This window comes from Schistocerca serialis, chromosome 9, assembly GCF_023864345.2.
Source record: "Schistocerca serialis cubense isolate TAMUIC-IGC-003099 chromosome 9, iqSchSeri2.2, whole genome shotgun sequence".
Classification (NCBI taxonomy): Eukaryota; Metazoa; Arthropoda; class Insecta; order Orthoptera; family Acrididae; genus Schistocerca; species Schistocerca serialis.
In genome coordinates this window covers 50,227,422-50,249,118 of record NC_064646.1, presented here as the reverse complement: position 1 = coordinate 50,249,118, position 21,697 = coordinate 50,227,422, and the positions used below count along the sequence as shown (strand labels likewise).

At 36.4% G+C, this 21,697-nt stretch overlaps 1 protein-coding gene across 1 annotated transcript in view; it reads right to left on the bottom strand.

Moving 5' to 3' along the window:
- LOC126418826 (protein argonaute-2-like) overlaps positions 1 to 21,697 on the bottom strand; it is a 341,336-nt gene that overhangs the window by 31,971 nt on the left and 287,668 nt on the right. Inside the window, exon 17 of the mRNA XM_050085806.1 lies at positions 7,225 to 7,315. Within this exon, the coding sequence (XP_049941763.1) occupies positions 7,225 to 7,315 (91 nt within the window). The remainder of the gene's footprint in view (positions 1 to 7,224; positions 7,316 to 21,697) is intronic.

The window sequence follows — 21,697 nt, the reverse complement described above, 5'->3', positions numbered from 1 at the left end:
CAACTGCGGATTTCAGTGTATGAGAGAAAAACTTAAAAAAAGAAAAAAAAGAAAAATAAGTAGGAAACATTGGATAAGATGCTACAGATGTCAAAAATCATACATCATGTGTGTGACAGAACTATTGGTCACACTGCCATTCTTGCTGCATGAGTTATGTACAGTAAATACTCATTTATAAAACAAATTTAATGAATTAATCCAGTTATAATTTGGAAATAATTACTAAATAATTTTTCTGTTTCCATTTCAGGTAGAATGAGTGGGGACTGGAGCACACAGCTACATATACTTTGTTGGAAGAGAACCACTGCCCCGCCAGTCAGGGTCTCAAATTTAGCTGTCAGCCGGTGACTGCAAGAAGATACTGCATATTGTTCTTGTTCCCTGCAATCGTTATTTGAAATACTGTGTAATTGTAAAATAACAAAGGACTACTGTAAATGACCTGTACTGTACTAAACAAATTGTACCAGTTGTTTGGTATTTGCATCTGTTACTGTAAGGTGAGGAGTCATAATTCCAAAAACTGTGGTGCTAGCAGCATGGTGTAGTGGTTAGCATTGCTGGTTGACATGTTGCGGGTTGTCAGTTCAAACCCAACCACCATTAGTTATTTGTTATTCAGAATTGATCATTTCTGGAAAGTTTTTGAAGTATATTATGTTTGTAATGTTTGTATATTCTGGAATATTCAATTTTTGTATAAATAGCTGCACTGTCCACTCAGGAAGTGCATTCTGTTTTAGCTGTACATGGATGTCAGTAATAAATGTGTTTTCAGTACTAAATGTTGAACTTCATAGATGACGACACCTTAAGATTTGGACTTGATTGTTGTTTCGACATGTCAATATGACTTGACACTCATAATGGCAACAACACATGTACTTGTGAATTTATACTACTGCCAAAGGCACCAAATATGCACTATATTGCTAAAATCAATGGCATAAAAAAATGAATAACAGCTTGTAATGGCAATGGCAAATGGTACACTTTCATTTTCTAGTATACAACCAAATATACATTAAATTCACTATTGGATTCAGTAATATTTTTTGCATGATTTTTTGCTTTTATTTACATTTATACAGATGTTGACATGTTGTTTGCTTGTGAACTAGTGTGAAAGAGTTGTTTTTCATTCAAATATTGTAACTGACGAGTGGTTTTTCAAAGTTGATAAATGTACAATTGTTCAACATTTATATTTTTGCAGTTACACATCAAGTTTGTTGCCATGCATGACTTGATGTGATGGTTTTGTTAAAAGTCACCATTTGCTGTTGTTAGGGGGTGTTAAAATCAATAATTTTTACAAAACTCGATATTTTCTCCCCGCCAGTTAAATTGAAAGTTGATATATGCAAACTGTGCTTTGCTTCTGGGACACCTGAAGGGAGAATAACATCAATGAATGTCACTGACAATAAAGTAAGAGAGCTATCTGCAAAAAAAAAAAAAAAAAAAAAAAAAAAAAAAAAAAAAAAAAAAAAAAAAAAAAAAGCACTTGCAGCCAGAAACAAAAATAGAAATAAACTAGTGGTTCACACAACAACATTATCTCCTTCAAAGTTTTCAACAGCTGAGAACCAGCAGCCATTAAGTACTTTAGAAAGTGCATTTTAACCATCAGCTGTTTTATTGAACCTACATATCATCTACCAGTCATAGACCATCACTGGATACCTGTCAACCAAGAAATTGAAAAAAATTTGAAAAAAAAAATATAAAATTAAGATTTTAAATGAACAAAAAGATTTTAAAAATAAGACTTTCTTTGAAAACTTCAGTGAATTTTTGAAATTATCTACCTATCTGACAACCCCCGACGACGTGTCTCCCCCCCCCCCCCCCCCCCCCCTCCCCGCCCTTATTTTATATTTTTGTGTGCCATGTTACCCACCTAGTTCTGCTTATGACCCTTTCATACTCAGATCCTTTTCTATTTGTCATCAGTTTAGTGTGTGCTACTGTGAGCATTCTGTACGTATGTAATGGTTAATTGATATAATTATTTTATACTATAGCTTTTATTTTTGTTATGGATCCAGTACAGGGTGGAGATTTGTTGACTTGTACAACTTCTCCCCCTTTTTAAATTTTTTAAATCACGACAGAACAATATTCTTGTTAGTTGTATTGTTTTAAGAATTTGAAGTTGGTAATTTCTTCACTTGTAAATAATAGATTTCAGCTATCAGTTGTCTGTTTTAAATTTTATTGGCGGATCTAGATTTCAGCTAGAAACTAGCCATTCTCCATGCACTATCATTTTTGATCAATGCATGTAATGCCTGTTGGTCGGGAAATGTATTCTATGAACTGTGGATGAAGCCCAACAAACAAGCATTACATGCATTGATCAAAAAGGATAGTGCATTGAGAATGGCTAGTTTCTAGCTGAAATCTAGATCTGCCAATAAAATTTAAAAAGGACAACTGATAGTTGAAATCTATTATTTACAACTCAATCTAATAGTTGCTGCGTGCAACAGCCTTCTGAATGGAAGGTAACCTGATGAATTTCTTCATTGTATTTCACACCTGGTGGACACAGTTAAAGAATGTCTGTGTTTCTTCATATTCATATCTGTGTATTATGGTATGTCTGTGTATTATGGTCCTCTTATAATTACAGTAACAACACTGCTTAATGGAATAGTTGTAGGTCATTGTGATATCATTTTATGCAAGTTGTACTTAGACTGTTTTCATGTATTTGTACATGAAGAGCCTTGTTACTAAATATGTCAAGTCAGTTGCTTCATGTATTTCATTATTATATACCTCTCCATCTTTAGAATGATTTTGGACATGATGTGGTTTGTTACTGAACATGCAGTTTATTATTGAATCCCTCTCATCTACATGCTGGGATTAGAATAAGCACTAATTTTTAAGTGCACAGGATTTTGTACTCTATACATGGCCCTGATATATATATTTCCATGGTTACATATAACCAACATTGATGTGTTGAGGTCATATGTATCATACCCTAATGACATCCATGGTCAATCATCTTTACATATAACCTGACTCTGTTCATTTTAGTTACCCTGTGTTTTGAAATAGGTAGATTTTATCATGTACTTACATTTTGTTGCACACAATATTCAAATGACGTGATATGTGATGGTAATGGTGTTTCTTGATATGTGATGGTAATGGTGTTTCTACAATTGCATCTATGATTATATATGCACAGCATGCCACTAGTACTATTACTTCGTATCTTTCGCATGCAATAACGATGATTTCTAACCTGATGTCTAGGAGGTGTTTGACAGTGTAGTCTTACCACATCAAGCAACAAGTTTGTTTGATTTACTATCCTATTTTAATATGGCAACTACTTCTTGTATATGCTTTATTAGTTCCCAAGAAGCTAATGTTGTTAATTGCTCACATGTTTCCACTTTGTATCCAGTATTTCACTTTCACATGGCTGCCTTATGCCCCTTAATCATAAACTGTACAATTTGAATTATGGGCAATCTTTACATCCTCATTAAAAGTTGCATGTTGAAGATTATTTGTATTTACGTTAGTTTGGAACTGTACAGTTAGTCCACTTTCATAATATGATTGTAATTATTTAGAACTGTCAGTTTCATAAAATGTGAAGCTGTTACATAAAAAGCTATGTATGTTGGTATCTATACGCTGTCTGATCCACTTATGTATCATTGCTTAAAGGTTGTGGTTGTAGGTTAGATATCACCTGACATATAATGTTTCACTTTAATTATGTGACTACTGTTTTTATTACTTAAGTATTTGTACCATGAATATGGTTTACATATCTGATATTTTTAGTGTATCTGGTATCATTGTTATGTGAACATCACTTTTATTTTGTTATTGTGTACACTGTAACTATCACTGGAACTGTTCTCTATGTTTTCCATCTATCAAAGAATTTTGGTAAAGATACTTCATCCTTTGCTTTGCTAATGATGTAAACGTTCCTTGTTATGTTGGCTATGCGTTACAAATGTGCTATCTTTGATGTTACTCGGCAAATGTTGAACTTTGCCGATGTTATGTTCCTTTTTTTTTCTTCTATGATACATTCTCTATTTGACTTGAAGGATTGTGAGATATGTTCATTAGTATTTCAAGGATAGGTGGTTGTATGGATGTTTCACTGGGACAACCTTGATGTTGTATCAGCTTAAAGGAAACTGAGATATGTTTTTAGCTGATCTGTTTTACCTTGTACATATACATATGTAATTTTGCACCCATATTTTGTTATGTCACTTTCATGTACACTGTATTTTTTCCGTGTTGTGTTCACAGACATCTGGTGACAATGATTTATGGCAGAAACCAGCAAATGATAAACAGGTTATATAAAACAGCTGATGGTTAAAACGGATTTTGTAAAGTAAAAAAACGTTAACTCCTGATATATAAATGATCTAGTAGAAAGCACTGTATTCTCTTTAAGGCTATTTGCAGATGGTGCAGTTGTTTATATCAAAGTAACAACATCAGAAGATAGTACGAATTTGCAGAATGACCTGCAGAGAATTGATGAATGGTGCACACTCTGGTAGTCGACCCTGAACATAAATAAGTGTAACATATTGCACATACATAGGAAAAGAAATCCACTACTTTACAGCTACACTACTGATGACAAACAGCTGGAGACAGCATCTGCCATACAATAACCTACCCAGAGCGAGAGATAGTCCGAAAAGCAGACACAAGACTCAGATTCATCAGAAGAATCTTAAGGAAATGTAACTCATCCACGAAAGAAGTGGCTTATAAGGTGCTTGTTTGCCTGATTCTTGAGTATTGTTCATCTACCTGGGAAAGAAGTGGCTTATAAGGTGCTTGTTTGCCTGATTCTTGAGTATTGTTCATCTACCTGGGATCCCTATCAGGTAGGACTGATAGAGGAGACAGAGAAGATCCAACGAAGAGCAATGTGTTTCATCACAGGATCATTTAGTGGGCGAGAGAGCATTACAGAGATGCTAAACAAACTCCACTAGCAGATGTTACAAGGGAGATGTTGTGCATCATGGACTATTGAAATTTCAGGACAGCACTTTTCAGGAGTAGTCAGACAACATATTACTTTCCCCCACATACATCTTGCGCATGGACCATGAGGAGAAAATTTGTGAAATTAAAGCCAATACAGAGCCTTACCAACAGTCATTCTTCCCACGCACCATTTGCAAGTGGAACAGGGTTGGAGGGATCAGATAGTGGAACCGAAAGTACCCTTCACCACACAGCATTAGGTGGCTTTCAGAGTATGATGTAGATGTGATGTATATGTAGATTGTTGTTCAGTTCAGCCAGCTTTCTTTGGGAGAAGGAACATCAAGAAAGAAGAAAAAAGGAAGAATACTCTTTGGATAAAATTCAGCACAAGGAAAAAAGATGGCTGGATGGTACCTGTATGTGCCACAACTTTTCAAGCAACAACAGATATGTCCAAAGACAGACTCTCAAAAGTAATAAGATTGGGAGAAAAATAATCAGTTAATAACAAACCACAGCTTCCACAAACTTTGTGTGAAGGTGTTATATTAAATAATGAAGGAGGAAAATCCAATGTGTTTAAAGTATGTTTCTATATGCAACAGAATCAGCCATACCAAAACTCTCCATAGGTGAACTATTCTATTCAAGACAGTTTTGGCTATAAAATTTATGCATATGATTCTTTCCTGAGCACAGGCAAAGAAAATGTTGCTTTTTATACGTGGCTTGAAACAGAAGGACCGAAATGAGACAGTGAAGTACCCTCTGCTCTATTGGTTTTCCTCAGAAACTTGAGGCGTCCTAGCCAGTAAATGGTCCAAATGAAATTCATTTATTTTCTGATTCCTGTACCAGTCAAAATAAAAATACAGGAATGATGTGCACAGTAATGGCCTTCATGGAAGAAAGTGGATAATGTAATAAGTTTGTCAGATGCAGCTGAAACTAGAGCTGCTCGACTCTGTTAAGCATGCTTCTTCAACCATCAGAGCATATAAAAATCATCTATTCTTGATTAACTTGGAACTATAACTGTATTTACTGAAAAGTTAAACAATTGTATCCAATCTGTTACATCAGTGAGAAGATGTTTTACACGAGCATAATATTGTCCTTAACACAATGGGAAAGGCTAACAGAAAATAAATAGTAAAGATAAAGTTGTAACTATGTACAGTTATGCAGAGAATGAAGGAAAGACAAAGAATAAAAGGACTGCACACAGACAGCAGATGACGATGGATGACGAAGATGTGTCAATACATCAGCCCCTGTGGTGGAAGCCGAGTGGTATCTCTGAAATGTGCAGGGGAATGCACATGGCATCAAGAGCAAATCGTACATATTGACTGTAGAAGTGAGCTGGAAAGTTGCTGAGTTTGTAGTTGCACTTGAGTTTGAGGTCATGCTTGTGGCTGCACCAAGTTAGGAAGCTGTTTTCTTGAAACATCAGTTGCAGATACATCCTGAAAGATGTCCATTGATTTGACTTGGTTAATGGAGACAGTTGTGGTCCTGCCATTGATGGAAATGTCTAGTGTCTGTAACACTCAGTGTGGGCCCGTATATGGAGCTTGCATAGGAAGCTTCACACCATCTGTATATAGCATCATGTTTGAACAGTTAGTCAAACCATGACGTATGTAACAAGGTGGTGTGCCACGCCTAGAACCTTCATACAGAAGAAAGCAAGTGATGAGCTCATGCAAGTGACATAGAAAATTTGGCTGATCTTGAGTGGCAGACTGCTGAGAATCAGGGTCAACGAATTCACCTGGAAGACACATTGATTTGCCAAAAACCAGTTGTGCCAATGAAGCATCTCTGTCCAGCTTCTAAGTGTTTTGCAACCCAAAAAGAAAAAAGAAGAAAGAAAAAAAACAAAAAAGAAAATGTACTATTAATCTTGGGCGTTCCAGTTTCTTCACAAATCCCGTAGTATCACATGAAGGGTGTAGAAAGGTATATTTTACCCACCTTTACTGTAAAACCTTTCTAAATTTAGAACACACTGAAACCTCTATTGGCTCCAGCATAATGAATGTAACTAAGTGGTAGCTGGTAGTGTTTTCTGCAGCATTCTTTTACAGGTGGAATCATAACTTCACATACAGAATGACTCAACATTTACATTATGTATAGTACTTGTTTGCAATGCAGAATAATTCTGTACATGGGATACTAGCAAATGAATACATTACTTACTGCAGCTACTGAAGGAATATTTCTCTGGTCTGGTGATGGGTGTGTCACATCTGCTCCTATGATCATGATCGGTTCATTAAGACATGGAGGTCTGAAAAAAAAAATAATAATAATTTTTGCACATTCTCACTTTATAAATGAGGTGCTTTATTCTATGAATGTGAGCTGGCCCTTCAGCTTATAGCTTACAGCAAAAAGGATAGGGGTGTTATTTTAACTTAATGAGAAGTTCATATAGCGAGAGGGAGAAAAACTGTTGTTGTAGATTGTATTTTATTGGTCCTGTTGTCTACATAGCAGCTTATGCATAAGACATTGGACAAGTCAAGTTATAAATATACAGTCTGAAAGTAATTTCAAGGCATACATATTTAAGCTTACAATAATACACTTTACACGTAAGTATTTATATAACACATTTCATAAATTTAAATATTCTTCAATGGAGTAAAAGCAGTGATGCTGTAAATATGACTTCAGAGATTTTCCAAATGTATTGACCTCATTGGTAGCTTTTATGTTTTCAGGAAGTTTGTTATAAAGCTTAACTCCCATGTAAAAAGTACCTTTTTGGCACAGTGCTGTGCTGATTCAAGTCATATGTAAGTTTCTGTTTTGTCTGGTAAAGTGCTCATGTATATCACAGTTTTTTTGTAGTCTCTGGTCCTTGCCTATTACATTTAATTTAAAGAACAAAAGGGTTTCCATAATGTATACACACGGTAATGGGGGAATACCAGATTTCTTAAACAGGGGTTTACAAGAGTCTCTAGGCTTGCACCCAAACAAGATTCTAATGGCCCTTTTTTGTAGTTTAAAAGTGCTATTAGCTATTTTAGAGTTTCCTCAGAAGGTGGCCCCATATCTAAGACGAGAATGAAAATACGCATGATACGCATTCAATACTGTTTTCTCACTACAGCATGATTTTAATGAACAAAGAAGATAACATGTTTTGCTCAGTTCTGCATTGAGATATTCAATATGCTTATTCCATCTGATGTTACTCTGCAGCCAAAGTCCTAAGAATTTGGTTCCAGTACTGTTACCAACTGGTTCGTCATTGATAGAGACTGATGGGATAAACATGTCCTTGTTAGGAACATTGTGGAATTTTAGAGCAACAGTTTTCTTACTGTTTATTACAAGCTGATTACTCTGTGCCCAGCTGCTAAGTTGTTTCGTGACCGTGTTTACTGTCTACTGTAACTGTTCATCGTCGTCTCCTTTTAGTAGAATCGTGGTGTCATCTGCAAATATGATTGATTTGTGTGCATCAATATTTAAGCTTAGATCATTTATGTACAGAAGAAACAGAAAGGGTCCCAATACGGATCCTTTGGGTACACCACATTTTATTTGTTTATAGTCAGATAAGTGATTAGATACAGTTTTTAGTTCAATATTTGTGTGCTTGACGCACACTGCCTGCATACGATTTGTCAGGAAGGACCTGATCCACCTGTTGGACAGACTTCGAATACCGTATCTTTCTAGCTTTTATAGCAGAATTTTATGGTCCACCATGTCAAAAGCTTTTGACAAGTCAATAAAGACTCCTATTGTTTCCTGTTTTTTGTCCATCAGGTTTAGGATGGAATTGATGCACTCATAGACAGCAGTTGTCGTTGACCTCTTATTTCTGAATCCATGTTGTTCATTACATAGGATGCTGTTTTTATTTATAAATTTCATAAGTTTCTCATACATAACTTTTTCCAGTACTTTAGAGATGCAGGAGGAAATTGTGATGGGTCTGTAGTTATTTACATTGTCTTTAGCCTCTGTTTTACACACAGGAATAACTTTTGATGTTTTTAACCCATCATGGAAAGTGCCTGCCTGAAGTGAGCAGTCGCATAAATGTGTGAGTACTTCAATTAGGTTTGATGCGCTCTTCTTTAACATTGTTGCAGGTATACCATCAATACCTGCTGATTTGGAATTTTTTAGTCCTTTTATTGCTTTAGCTACTTCATCTTGTGAAACAGAACTGATGTACATTGATCCTCTACATGCACTTATTTTATATTCATTTGCCTGGATGCTCTTTAAGTTTGATTGTAACATATTTTCAGCAACACCTGCGAAAAAGTTGTTAAATGTGTTGGCTACTTCTAAGGGGTTTGTTACTTTTTTATTTTTATGTGATAGTGTTATATTTTTCCAAGGTTGCCTGTATTCTCCACAGACTGGACTAGGCACCTCTCCACACTAGTCTACCCTGTAAAAGTCTCTTCATCTCTGAATAACTACTACAACCTACATCCATTTGAACATACTTACTGTACCCAAGCCTTGGTCTCCATCTACCAATTTTATCCCTACACTTCCTACCATTACCAAATTATCTATTCCTTGATGTCTCAGGATGCATCCTATCAACCATTCCCTTCTTTTAATCAAGTTGTGCCATATAGTTCTTTTTTCCCCTATTTCCTAATCTTCAATGTTCTTCTGTAGCACCACATTTCAAAAGCTTAAATTTGCTTTTTGTCTCAACTGGTTAAATTCTCTTTTTGTCTCAACTGCTTATCATCCATGTTTTATTTCTGTAGAAGGCTATACTCCAGACATTTACCTCCAGGACAGACTTCCCAACATTTAAATTTATATTCAATGATAAAAAATTTCTCTTTTTCAGAAATGCTTTACTTGCCATTGCCAGACTGCATTTTCTGTTCTCTCTACTGTAGCCATCATGCCACAATAGCAAAACTCATCTACTACTTTAAATGTCTCGTTTTATAATCTAATTTCCTCGGTGTCGCCTGATTTGATACGGCTACATTCCATCACCCTTGTTTCACTTTTACCAATATTCATCTTATAACTGCTTTTGTGATACTATCCATTCTGTTCAATTGCTCTTCCAAGTTCTTTGCTACCCCTGACAGAGTGACAATGTCATCAGCAAAACTTGGAAGTTTTTACTTCTTCTCCCTGAGCATTGATTTCCTTTCAAAATTTCTCTTTATTTCTCTTTACTTTATCTCGAATAACACAGGGAAAAGGTTACAATCCCGTCTCACTTCCTTCTCAACTACTGCTTCCCTTTAATTTATTTCAACTCTTGTAACTGCAGCCAGATTTTTGCACAAATTGTAAATCACCTTTCACTCCCTGTTTTTGAACACTAGAGTCCCATTTCAGAGTAATTGGGTGTATACACCTTCCTGCTACCCTTCTTGTGGCATTTATTGCTTGCTTTGCTTAAATAAATTAATATAAATGCCAAGGTGGGCCCTTGAAGAAGCCATGGCCAATTTCTATTTTGATATTGAAAGGAACAAACACCCGCAGAGTGGTGCTAGAAAAAAAGCTTTCTTGAACAAAAAGATGCACTGGAATCATATACTGATATGGATTTGATGGAAAATTTCTGGCATTGTGCAGCTGGTTCACAGTATTAAATGGAAGGCACAGTGCTAAGAATGCTTCTCATACTACAGCAGGAAACATTTACAGTGGCATCCAGGAAAGAAATAACTGTTTGAGAGTTTGACCCCCTCCCTCCTGTGTTCCCTTCTTCCTCTGTAATTGCTAATGAGAAGTATTCAGCTTAACCTGTTGTGGGGCAGTGGGTGGAATAATTGTTAATGTTCCTATTATTTATTTAATGCTGTTGTTTGGCGTTCTCAACACTGGCTCTGTAACTACAATATTGGCAACCAGAAAGTGATTAGCAAAACGTGAAACCTGTAATTAGAATTCCTAGTGCCCACTTCATCTGAGAAATACATTTATAGCTACAGCTTATAGCTCTGAGGAATTAGGAGATTGTCTGGGATTCATAATCAAAAAACCATTCTCTCTAAAATGTTCACTATATTCTGAAAGTCACTGACCAAAAAGGATCCACACAATCCAACTACCAGAGCAGTTCAGAGTCTAATGCGCTGATGCAACTATAACTGTTCAAATTAAATGTTTAAGTGAATGCTCGCCATAATTTGATGATAATGTTCATCAAACGCCACGCTAATAATGGTAAAATGTCTGTCCTGCGGCGGCATGTGAAAATACAACATACGCAAACTAAATCTAAAAACACAGATGATGTGACTTACCAAACGAAAGTGCTGGCAGGTCGATAGACACACAAACAAACACAAACATACACACTAAATTCAAGCTTTCGCAACAAACTGTTGCCTCATCAGGAAAGAGGGAAGGAGAGGGAAAGACAAAAGGATGTGGGTTTTAAGGGAGAGGGTAAGGAGTCATTCCAATCCCAGCAGCGGAAAGACTTACCTTAGGGGGAAAAAGGGACAGGTATACACTCGCACACACACACATATCCATCCGCACATACTGGCTTGTGTCTGTGTATGTGCGGATGGATATGTGTGTGTGTGCGAGTGTATACCTGTCCCTTTTTCCCCCTAAGGTAAGTCTTTCCGCTCCCGGGATTGGAATGACTCCTTACCCTCTCCCTTAAAACCCACATCCTTTCGTCTTTCCCTCTCCTTCCCTCTTTCCTGATGAGGCAACAGTTTGTTGCGAAAGCTTGAATTTCGTGTGTATGTTTGTGTTTGTTTGTGTGTCTATCGACCTGCCAGCACTTTCGTTCGGTAAGTCACATCATCTGTGTTTTTAGATATATTTTTCCCACGTGGAATGTTTCCCTCTATTATACGCAAACTAAAGATAGATCATTACCGTCATCCCAAAATTGACACTTCACTCGAAAACGATTTCATGGTTACGCGTATCCCGAGTGACTTATTACTGCATCCGAGGCTGTTTATATCAACGATACCGACGCGACGCGACTCCCGGCACAGGTGGTGCGCTAATCAGTGTCTGGAGAGAACTGGGACCCTCTTTTTCTCGCACAGCATTCTTACATATAAAGCCGCGGTGCGGACGGCTAGGGGAACACCTGATCAAATTTGCTCTCCCGAGTAGCCACTGGGCTAGTAATGCACCACTTTAAATTATCGAATAAATCATTGCTTCCTTTTCTGATGGCCGATGAAGCTCTCAATTTAAATGTGCAATCAGCACACAGGTAAGTAATCATAATAAAACTCTGACATGGCTAAGTCAAATATTTTGGGCGAGATAATTAATTTAATTAGACTACACGCAGTAGACGAGCTCTGAGTTTGCCCTTTGGAGATACGCTATCGCTATAGTTTTATAGTTATTCAGTTGAAACTTCTCACATCTTTATGATTATAGCGGATCTCCCTTCTACTTAAATTTAAACATCCTAGCTTTATTTATTCGCCTACTTAATCTATCTTGCTTCCTTAATTCCTAAGACAAAAACCAGAAAATCATGAATTTCAACTAAAATTTTAATTTGAGATCCAGAATACTGTTTCTACTAAATTATTATGCAAAAGGAATCTAAATATAAATTTTTAAGTTTCTAGCTCTTTTCTGTTGCGCCAATGATTTTTACAGAAAAACATCCAAATTTCGAAAATGGTTAAAGTTATTTAACTGATATCCAACACATATTGATTTTGTATTACTCCTGACATGCTAGAAACATTTCAGGTTATTTACTTCATTTTAAAGTATTGTGCAATATTTATGACGTCGGAGCTAGTTACAGCGGACTAGGCTGGCACACAATGGAAAGACTGATGTGAATTTTATATGGCGTGAGAAGGCTGCTTCCCTACACTGTGACTGTAAATACACAATGATGGCACAGTGAAATTTATGCTGTGGCTGGCATCCAAGAGTGAAATGAAATCTTGTGAAGAAGAAGATGAGTTTCTGTCTCTGAGGAACAATATAATTGGAATAAAAATGGTTACTAATTTAGCTGATTGACTGTGCTTTCTGTTCTTGGTAGCATATTTTATACATTACTAATGAAAATACACATGACACTGGTACAATATTGTAATGCCCCTACGGAGAATCTCAGTTGTTTTCCAACAATGCCCTTTATTAATATTTGATTTAGGACAAAAATGAGAGGAATTATCTCAGGGAAAATGTGATGTAAAATTACTGAACTTGGATAAAATATGCAACACATAAATATATAACAAATTACAACAACTGTTCTGAGAAGAAAGTAAGTTGAACAACAAACCTGGATGACTTGTTCCAACAGAGAGGCTGAATAAAATAATCTTGTCATTTACAGGTCCAATATTATAAACAGTTAAGATATAAGTGAGATTAAGCAGGTAAGTGGTGCATTTGTAATTGGGACAATGTAATGTTTTTTTACGAGGAATAATTTACAATATAGTCTGGATGGGATTATGAGTAGTATCTGCAGTTAGGCGTGAGTGAGTAAGAGAACTGTCTCTGAGCATTCTGCAATAAGTTTTGGCAGATGGACATATGTTTATTAATATCCATTATTTCAAAGCAGTTCATCTTCCTTACTTTATGGATGTGATAGTAGACTTCCCTTCGCACCTTCTAACCATGGTCTTCTTTAAGCAGATGTTCTGCAAAAGTAGAGTTTCCTTTCCTAAGTTTCCAACTTCTGTGGTGTTCCTTCCTCGTGGATGCATATTGTCCTGCCAGACTGATCTACATAGAATCTGGCACAATTAAAACTGACTTTATATATTTCACTCTTTTCTATAGCCGAAGTGCTGGACTTACCATTAGGCGAAAAGTGTTCAACAGTGTTGTGCACATAAAATGACATTTCAAAGTTCCAGGATTTTAGATTTCTTGTCACAATCAGAGAAACCTTTTCTAGATATGGAACTGTGTACCATTTTTGAGATCTTGAGGTGATGAACTGAGAACAGGGCAAAAAAGTGAGGACACTTGTTGTTTCTGCTTTTTATGAATTATGAAGTCCACCAATGCTGGGGACTAGCCCTTGTTTGATTGTAATTAATTCAGTTGTCATCACTCATGAGGATGGATATTAGGTGATGTGTCACTGAAATGAATGCAGTATGTTTATGAGTCAATAGATGCAGGGAATTGGCAGACCATACAGTGTCTGCATTGGTAGGGTTTCTGTAAATCTTGGACATATAAATGTGATAACTGATATCTATGCTTAGATTTACATAATTTACTGAGTTACCCCCAGCTCCAGAGTGGATATGATACTGTTGTTTCTGAAATTTAGCTGCTTGAGGAATGTTCGAAGTTGTCCGATAGTATATGTAAACAAGCATAACACATCACTGACATATCCAAAGCAGCATCCACCCTTGAAAAACAAGGTGTTATTTTCCAAAGAACTGTTTTCAAAATTTTCCATAACGTTTTCAACAAGAATTGGACTGAGGGAGGATCCCATGCCTAGACCATTCGACTTTTTGTGTATCTTGTCATTGAAATGAAAATTATTTTTTGTTAGGCAAATGTGTGTAGATCATCCTATTTCAGCTCTGACAACTGGGTTAGCTCCTGATTTACGTATTAAGTTTGTGAGAATGTTTAGGTGATACTGTTAAGGTATATTAGTAAATAAGTTGCTGACATCAAAAGAAACTAGCTCGACACAAAGGACGATTTGAACTGAATTTAAGAATAACATGATTTGGTTTAAACTTGGTTTTAATTTTGATCAAGTCAGTTATCTCACTGGCTAATTTGTAGCATAGGGCTGAGAATGAAGACACTACAGAATGGATGGGCATATTATCCTTATGGAGTTTATGTAGGCCTTACAGTCTGTGAGCTATAGGATTCATGTTGGTGATACAAAAGGTATCATAGTCTAATATTATACTTTTACTCAGTTTGATAATACTTCTAGCTTTATCATTAGAAGATTGTGTGGGGTCCTTTGCATCTGTTGTTGGGGGACATTATAAAATATTGCATTTTGTTTACGTAGACACCTTTTTTCATCACGACAAGAGTACTCCCTTTGTCTGATATGATTACTGTAACCATACTATCACTCTTCCTGAAACTGTTTAAGACTTGTCTTTTTTTTAACTGAAGGGGCACTAGTAATAGGTTAGACCTAGACCTTCCCAGTTCATGAGCATGTTTCGAGGAGATATCACACCCTAGCATAACTCAAGGGTTATTTCTTCCCCCCCTTCTATTTCTTTCCTGGAAACTTTTGTGATAGGGCGTGTTTTTGCATTTTTCCCATTGCTTTTGGAGACTACCTACTTAAAGAAGGCCATAATTGCTACGTGAAACATGAAATCTTATGTCACATCCATAAGAGAGGAAGGTGAACTACCTTGAAATAATGGAAATTAGTAAAAATATGTCAATTTTGCTTATTGCTACATGACCAGATACAGTTCGATTATTTGCCACTTGTAACTGCAGATACAATTCAAAATCCAATCCAGGCTATGTTGTAAACCGCCCCTTCTACTCACATGCCCCATTTTTTTCCTTTATTTCAGTTACTATAGTTTCACTACTCTGTCACAGCTACAGCTGCATCACTTGCCTGCTTAATCTCACTTATATATCTTATCTGTTTGTAATATTGGGCCATAGAAGGGACAAGATTATTTTGTTCAGCCACTCCCTTGGAACATGTCACCAAAGTTATTTTCTTCTCAGAAAAGTTGTCATAATTTATTATATAGTTCATTATTCAACATCTCACATATTTTATCTAATCCAATAATTTTACATCACATTTTCACTGAAATAATTCCTCGTTTTAATCCTAAACCAAACATTACCAATGATCATTGTTGGAAACCAACTGAGATACTCTGTAGATGAATTAGTTGATCTTACGAAAATTTCATGGCCACACACCTTTATCTTTGTACCTGATGATGGTGTAACAGATGAAAACCAGTTTGCAAAATCAATAACAAAAATCCTAGAACATTACACCAGTGTCACATGTGTTTTCATCCATAATGGTCCTAATTTGATTGATTTCCATGACATTATTCATTAAATTGTTTTATGATTCTATCACTGTGAGAATAACTCATATACTTAATTATGGCAGAAGATATAAATGAAAATTTGTTAGACAACTTTAGGAAGGAAAGCATCTGAGAGAATTTCCTAGACAGCAATACCATTTGTTTTAATGAACTTTTCTGATCCTAAATTATTCAACATGCTGTACAGTTCTTCAGAATGGCACAATTGCAAATCAACAAATTTATGTTAACTTTTACATTTCTTGTTTCAGTTTGAGTACCTGTTTTGCAAATCATATTTCCTCTCTCCTACCCCTTCCCACACATGCCCCACAATTTATCAGTTGCACTGACTGGCCACAAATTCCTCTCCTGTGTCAACATCTTCATTGACTAGCACTTGCACCCTATGTCCTCAAATTACATGTGGGATGTGTTCCAATCTCTGCCTTCCCCTACAGCTTTTATCCTGTACAGTTCTGCTTAGTACCCAGGAGATTAATTCCTGATGCCTTACCACATGTCCTATCATTGCAAGATGGCATTGAGTGAACATTTTTCGTGTAGTGATGTCCCAGTTTCTTTAAAAAGTGATAGTGAGATTTGTAAAATTTGCGTGAAGAAGTTCAAAAGAGGGATCCTGTGTGCCGACTGCAAGTACTGGTACCACGATAAATGTGTCAAAGTGAATTTGAAATATATAAAAGATGAACTTGACTGGACATGTCGACAGTGCTTCGTAAGTGCCGCGGAAAACGAAATAATGAACACGCTAAAGACAAAAGAAAAAATAATAAGCGTGTTAACAGATGATTTAGTATCAATCAATACAAAATATCAAGAACTTCTGAGAAAATATCAAGAGCTGGAAACTAAATATAAAGCAGTGGATCGGAATTATCACTTAACTCAAGACAACGCCATTGTTAATAGTCATTCCGCGCAGAAAATGTGGTGTGTGCCGAAAAAAACAAACAAGCAAGAACTACATGTAAGTACAGCCCCAGTGATACCATTATCAAACAAATTCTCAGCACTTGTAGCGGATTGTGGTAACACAATAGACATAAACAAACCAGAAAGTAATCACAAAACTACCGCTAAAGAACCAAAAAAGAACTTGCCAACCTTAAGATGCACCAAAGGGCTTCTTCTGTATGCCGACAGTCATGGAAAAGATCTATCCAAACGTTTTCGTGAAAGTATGCCTTCAAAGCATTCAGTTTTTGCAAAAATCAAGCCTGGTGCAATGTTAAATGCAGTGGTGGAGAATATTACAACAGAAAAAAGTCAATTGGACAAAGACGCTCACGTTGTGATTATTGGCGGCAGCAACAACGTATACAAAACTGAAAGCAAGACAGCCCTGCGAGGCCTCCATAACATATTACCAAAACTATTTCAAACGAACATTGTCATCCAAACGTGCCAGTGTGACATGATTTACCACAGTGATCGTGTGTAAACAAAGAGATTCGACACTACAATTCCGAGCTACAGAAACTGTGTGATAAATTTAGTCATGTAAATTTGATAGACTTAAGTAAGATGACTCGTGATGAATATACAAAACACGGATTCCACTTAAACAGGAAAGGGAAGGCCAAGCTAGTTTCCCACATAAGCAAACTGTGCGAGAAAGTCAGTGTGGAGAAAGCTCCAATTGCTCTGGGCTACAACAGCGAGACTTTTTTAGAATAAAGGACCATAATAATAGTTTTCAGGAATGTATTTCGGATATGACTGAGTCCCGTTCGCGCAAAGAAAACCCAGGCTGTGAAATAAGTGCTCAGTCATTGCAGATCAGTCCGAAAAAACCAGTGTATACAAAATGTCGTAAAAAGTGTAACTCAAACAATTTTGCTTCGTGCAAAATGGTAAATAAACAAGAAGGGATAACACGCTTAAAGTTAATGCATTTAAATGTGCAATATCTCAGAAACAAACTAGACATTCTACAAATATTCATAGAGGAACACTTGCCACATGTACAGGTAACAACGGAACACGGGCTAAAATGCAATGAAATACGAGGCCTATCCAGAAAGTAAGTTCCAATTGATCGTGAAATGGAAACCACAGTGAATATCAGAAATGTTTTATTTGTAACAGTTAGCTACACCTTCCAGCTACTTCTCTGCGTAGTCGCCGTTCTGACTTAGACATTTGTCGCAGTGTTGTACCAACTTTTCAATACCCTCATCATAGAAGGCAGCTGCCAATGCTTTCCGCCAATTCTCCATGCTGCCCTACAGCTCGTTATCTGTGCCAAAATCTTGCCTTCATAGACAGCGGTTCATGCGACCAGAGATGAAACTCAGAGGGAGACAATTACGGGCTGTATTGTGGGTAATCAAACACCTCCAATTGAAAACGGTGCAGGAGCATCTTCATTGCCCCTGCAGAATGCGGCTGAGAATTGTCTTGAAGAAGAAACAGCACAACAGTTATGTAATGTTGGCTGCATAGCTTCAAACGAAATTTCTCACCAGGCCCTCGTACTTGGCGGGAGACACTATTTTCTAGACATCTTTTATGCGCTCACTGTGAGTTCAGAAATGAAAAGAGCAACGTGATGCTATCTGGGGTCATACTAGAGACATTGCCCAACACATCTGTGCAAAGCTTTATCGGATTTTCATAGTCGTTTCCATTTCGCGACTGATCGGAACTTACTTTCTGGACGCTCCTCGTAATATACTATAGATTAGAAGGTTACTTATTAGCAAGTAGTTATTGTAGGCAAAACCATAAAGGTGGTGGTGTGGCAATTTATGTTAATAAGGATGTAGAAGCTAAAAAAATTTCCTTTTTTGAACACCACACCAAAGAAGGATCAATTGAAATGACAGGTATTGTACGCCACAGTAATGATCTTAAAGTTACCAAAGCATAAAGTGATTGGAGTGTATAGGCCACCAAATGCTGATGTAATGCTGTTTATGGATAATCTTAGTAGTGTTGCTGGTCAGGCTGGTTCTAATGACCTTACTATATTAGCTGACTTTAATATAGATGCAAACTCAAATAGTATAGTAAACTTGAAACTCTGTGATGTACTGACCTCATACAACCTTGTAAATATAGTGAACTCAGACACCAGAGTGACTGACACATGTTCCACTAGAACAGATTATGCTATAATCAACAAAGATGTTATAGATAAGGTAAATTACAGTAACTTAGATTTTCTTTATTCTGACCACTTCTGCCAGGTGATAGAATACAGAAATTCAGTTGTGCCTAAAATAACAAAAATTGTGCTACAGAAACGAATGCTGAATACCTCAAATATTAATGCTCTTAAAGACAAACTAGCGAATGAGAAATGGGATTCTGTGTACCAGGTAAAAGGGTCGGATGAGAAATGGAATGAATTCTACTCAACCCTATTGCATCATTATGAATATAGTTGTCCAGGCAGAGAAATCCAGAAGGTGGTTAAACACTGTCAAAACGGAAGTAATCCTAGACTAAAACTCCCAACAAATCTGATTAGGCTCAGGCAGCTTTATAAAGCTACTACTATGCAGGTTTTCAAGGAAAAATAAAATAGGGCCAAGCAAACTTTTAAAACTGAAATTGTCAATCTAAGGAAGCAGATTAACAGCAAAACAATAGAACAGTCTGACAACAGAAGCAAAGCATCTTGGAATCTGATTGACAAATACCGAAAAGGTCCCAACAAGATGAACATGTAACCACTCAGCATAAGACATGATGGTAACATTATGAAAAACCCAGATACTCTATGTAATATTTTTAATAACTACTACGTTTCTAGTGAACAATCAATGCATATTACAGATTCACAGATAGAGATCCGGTGCCATCTCACCCAGTGTACCGAATTTGAATTTGTGGAAGTGAATGAGCAGGAGGTTTGCAGGGCAATATACATGCTAAAGAAAAAATTTTCATCTGGATGGGATGGCATATCCAGTGCTATCACTAAAGCATGCTTAAAAGAAATTTCTAAACCTCTTATTCATCTGATTAATTGCAGCATTAGAGAAAACATGTATCCAACGGTTCTAAAAATGAGTGTAGTGAAACCAGTGTATAAAAAGGGAAGTAAGGAAGAAGTCTCCAACTATAGACCAATACCATTAATTCCCACTTTTAGTAATATATTCGAAAGCATTATCCTTTCTCAGCTAAGTGCCTTTTTCACAAAACATAAACTGCTTGTAGATTCACAGCATGGCTTCAGAAAAGAGCAGTTACACAGTTCATCCATGAAGTTTACTGTCTGTTGGACCAGAAGATGCAGATTGCAGGTATATTTTTGGACCTGACAAGAGCATTTGATATGGTAAACCATAGGGTACTTTTTAAAAAGCTAAAATCTTATAGTATTGGGGATCAAGCCATGAATCTTCTAACCACGTACCTTTTGAATCATAAGCAAAGCACTAAATTGTCAAACAAACTAGATAAGAAAATCATGAACTCCCAGTCCACCAGTGAACCTGTATTACAAGGTGTACCACAGGGCTCAATCCTTGGACCCTTTCTCTTCCTTATATATATTAACGACACTGCACAACCCATTAACTCCCATATTGTAAGCTATGCAGATGACATGTCAATCTTATTCTATGGGAGTGAATCTAAGGAGCTAGAATCTCTTGCTACTAGTGGTGTAACAGAAGTAACAAAATACTTCAATGATCAGGGACTCATAGTGAATGTCACCAAATCTCAACTACTGACATTTAAAAGAGGCAGTTCTCATCACAATATGAATAGTGTGTGTAATATCTCTGCAACAGAAAATGGTAACTGTAAATTCCTGGGTGTATATGTTGATGAAAATTTTCGGTGGACATACCACATTAATTTCGTATGCGGAAAAGTCAGTAGTGCCATATATCTCCTCAGCCAGCTTGCAAAGATAGTTCCCAGCCAAGCACTGAAATTAGTATATTGTGGAACACTTTACCCCTTTCTCAATTATGGAATTGAACTATGGGGCTGTGCAGCTGATGTACATTAGAATACTACTACTACTACAGAAAAGAGCAATAAAACTTATACATGGGATGGGACATAGAGATTCATGTCATGAAGTGTTTGTGCAGCATGAATATCTGACAATATATTCTCTGTACATCTTCAAAATAGTTGTATTTTTTATAAGTCAACCAACAGAAGCTATCAAGGGCAGTGATGTACACAATCACAACACTAGAACAAAGTGTAACTATTTCCGTAACAGAACAGCGTTAAAAATTACTGATAGAAGTCCATAAATCAGTGGTTTGATTTGGTATAACAAGCTACCAAACTCTCTAAGAATGTACACGGGAAATGTTTTTAAAACAAAATTAAAATCTTTTCTAATAGAAAAATGTTTATATTCTTTCAATGAATTTTAAGATAGTGATTGTAACATGAGGCATTAGCATATCAGTTGTAATCAGCAGTAAAAAATAGACATAAGAAGCAACAGCTACAAAATATAGTGTATTTTATAAGTATAAATATAACCATAGTATTAAGTCTGACATTTGCAAAAGCCTTCATTACGATGGCTCCACGCAAAGAAAATGTAAATAAATAAATCATCCTGTTCCTCCTTGTCATTGTGTTCCATTTATTCCTTTCTTTAGCGATTCTGCAGAGGACCTCCTCATCTCTTATCTTATCAATTCACCTGATTT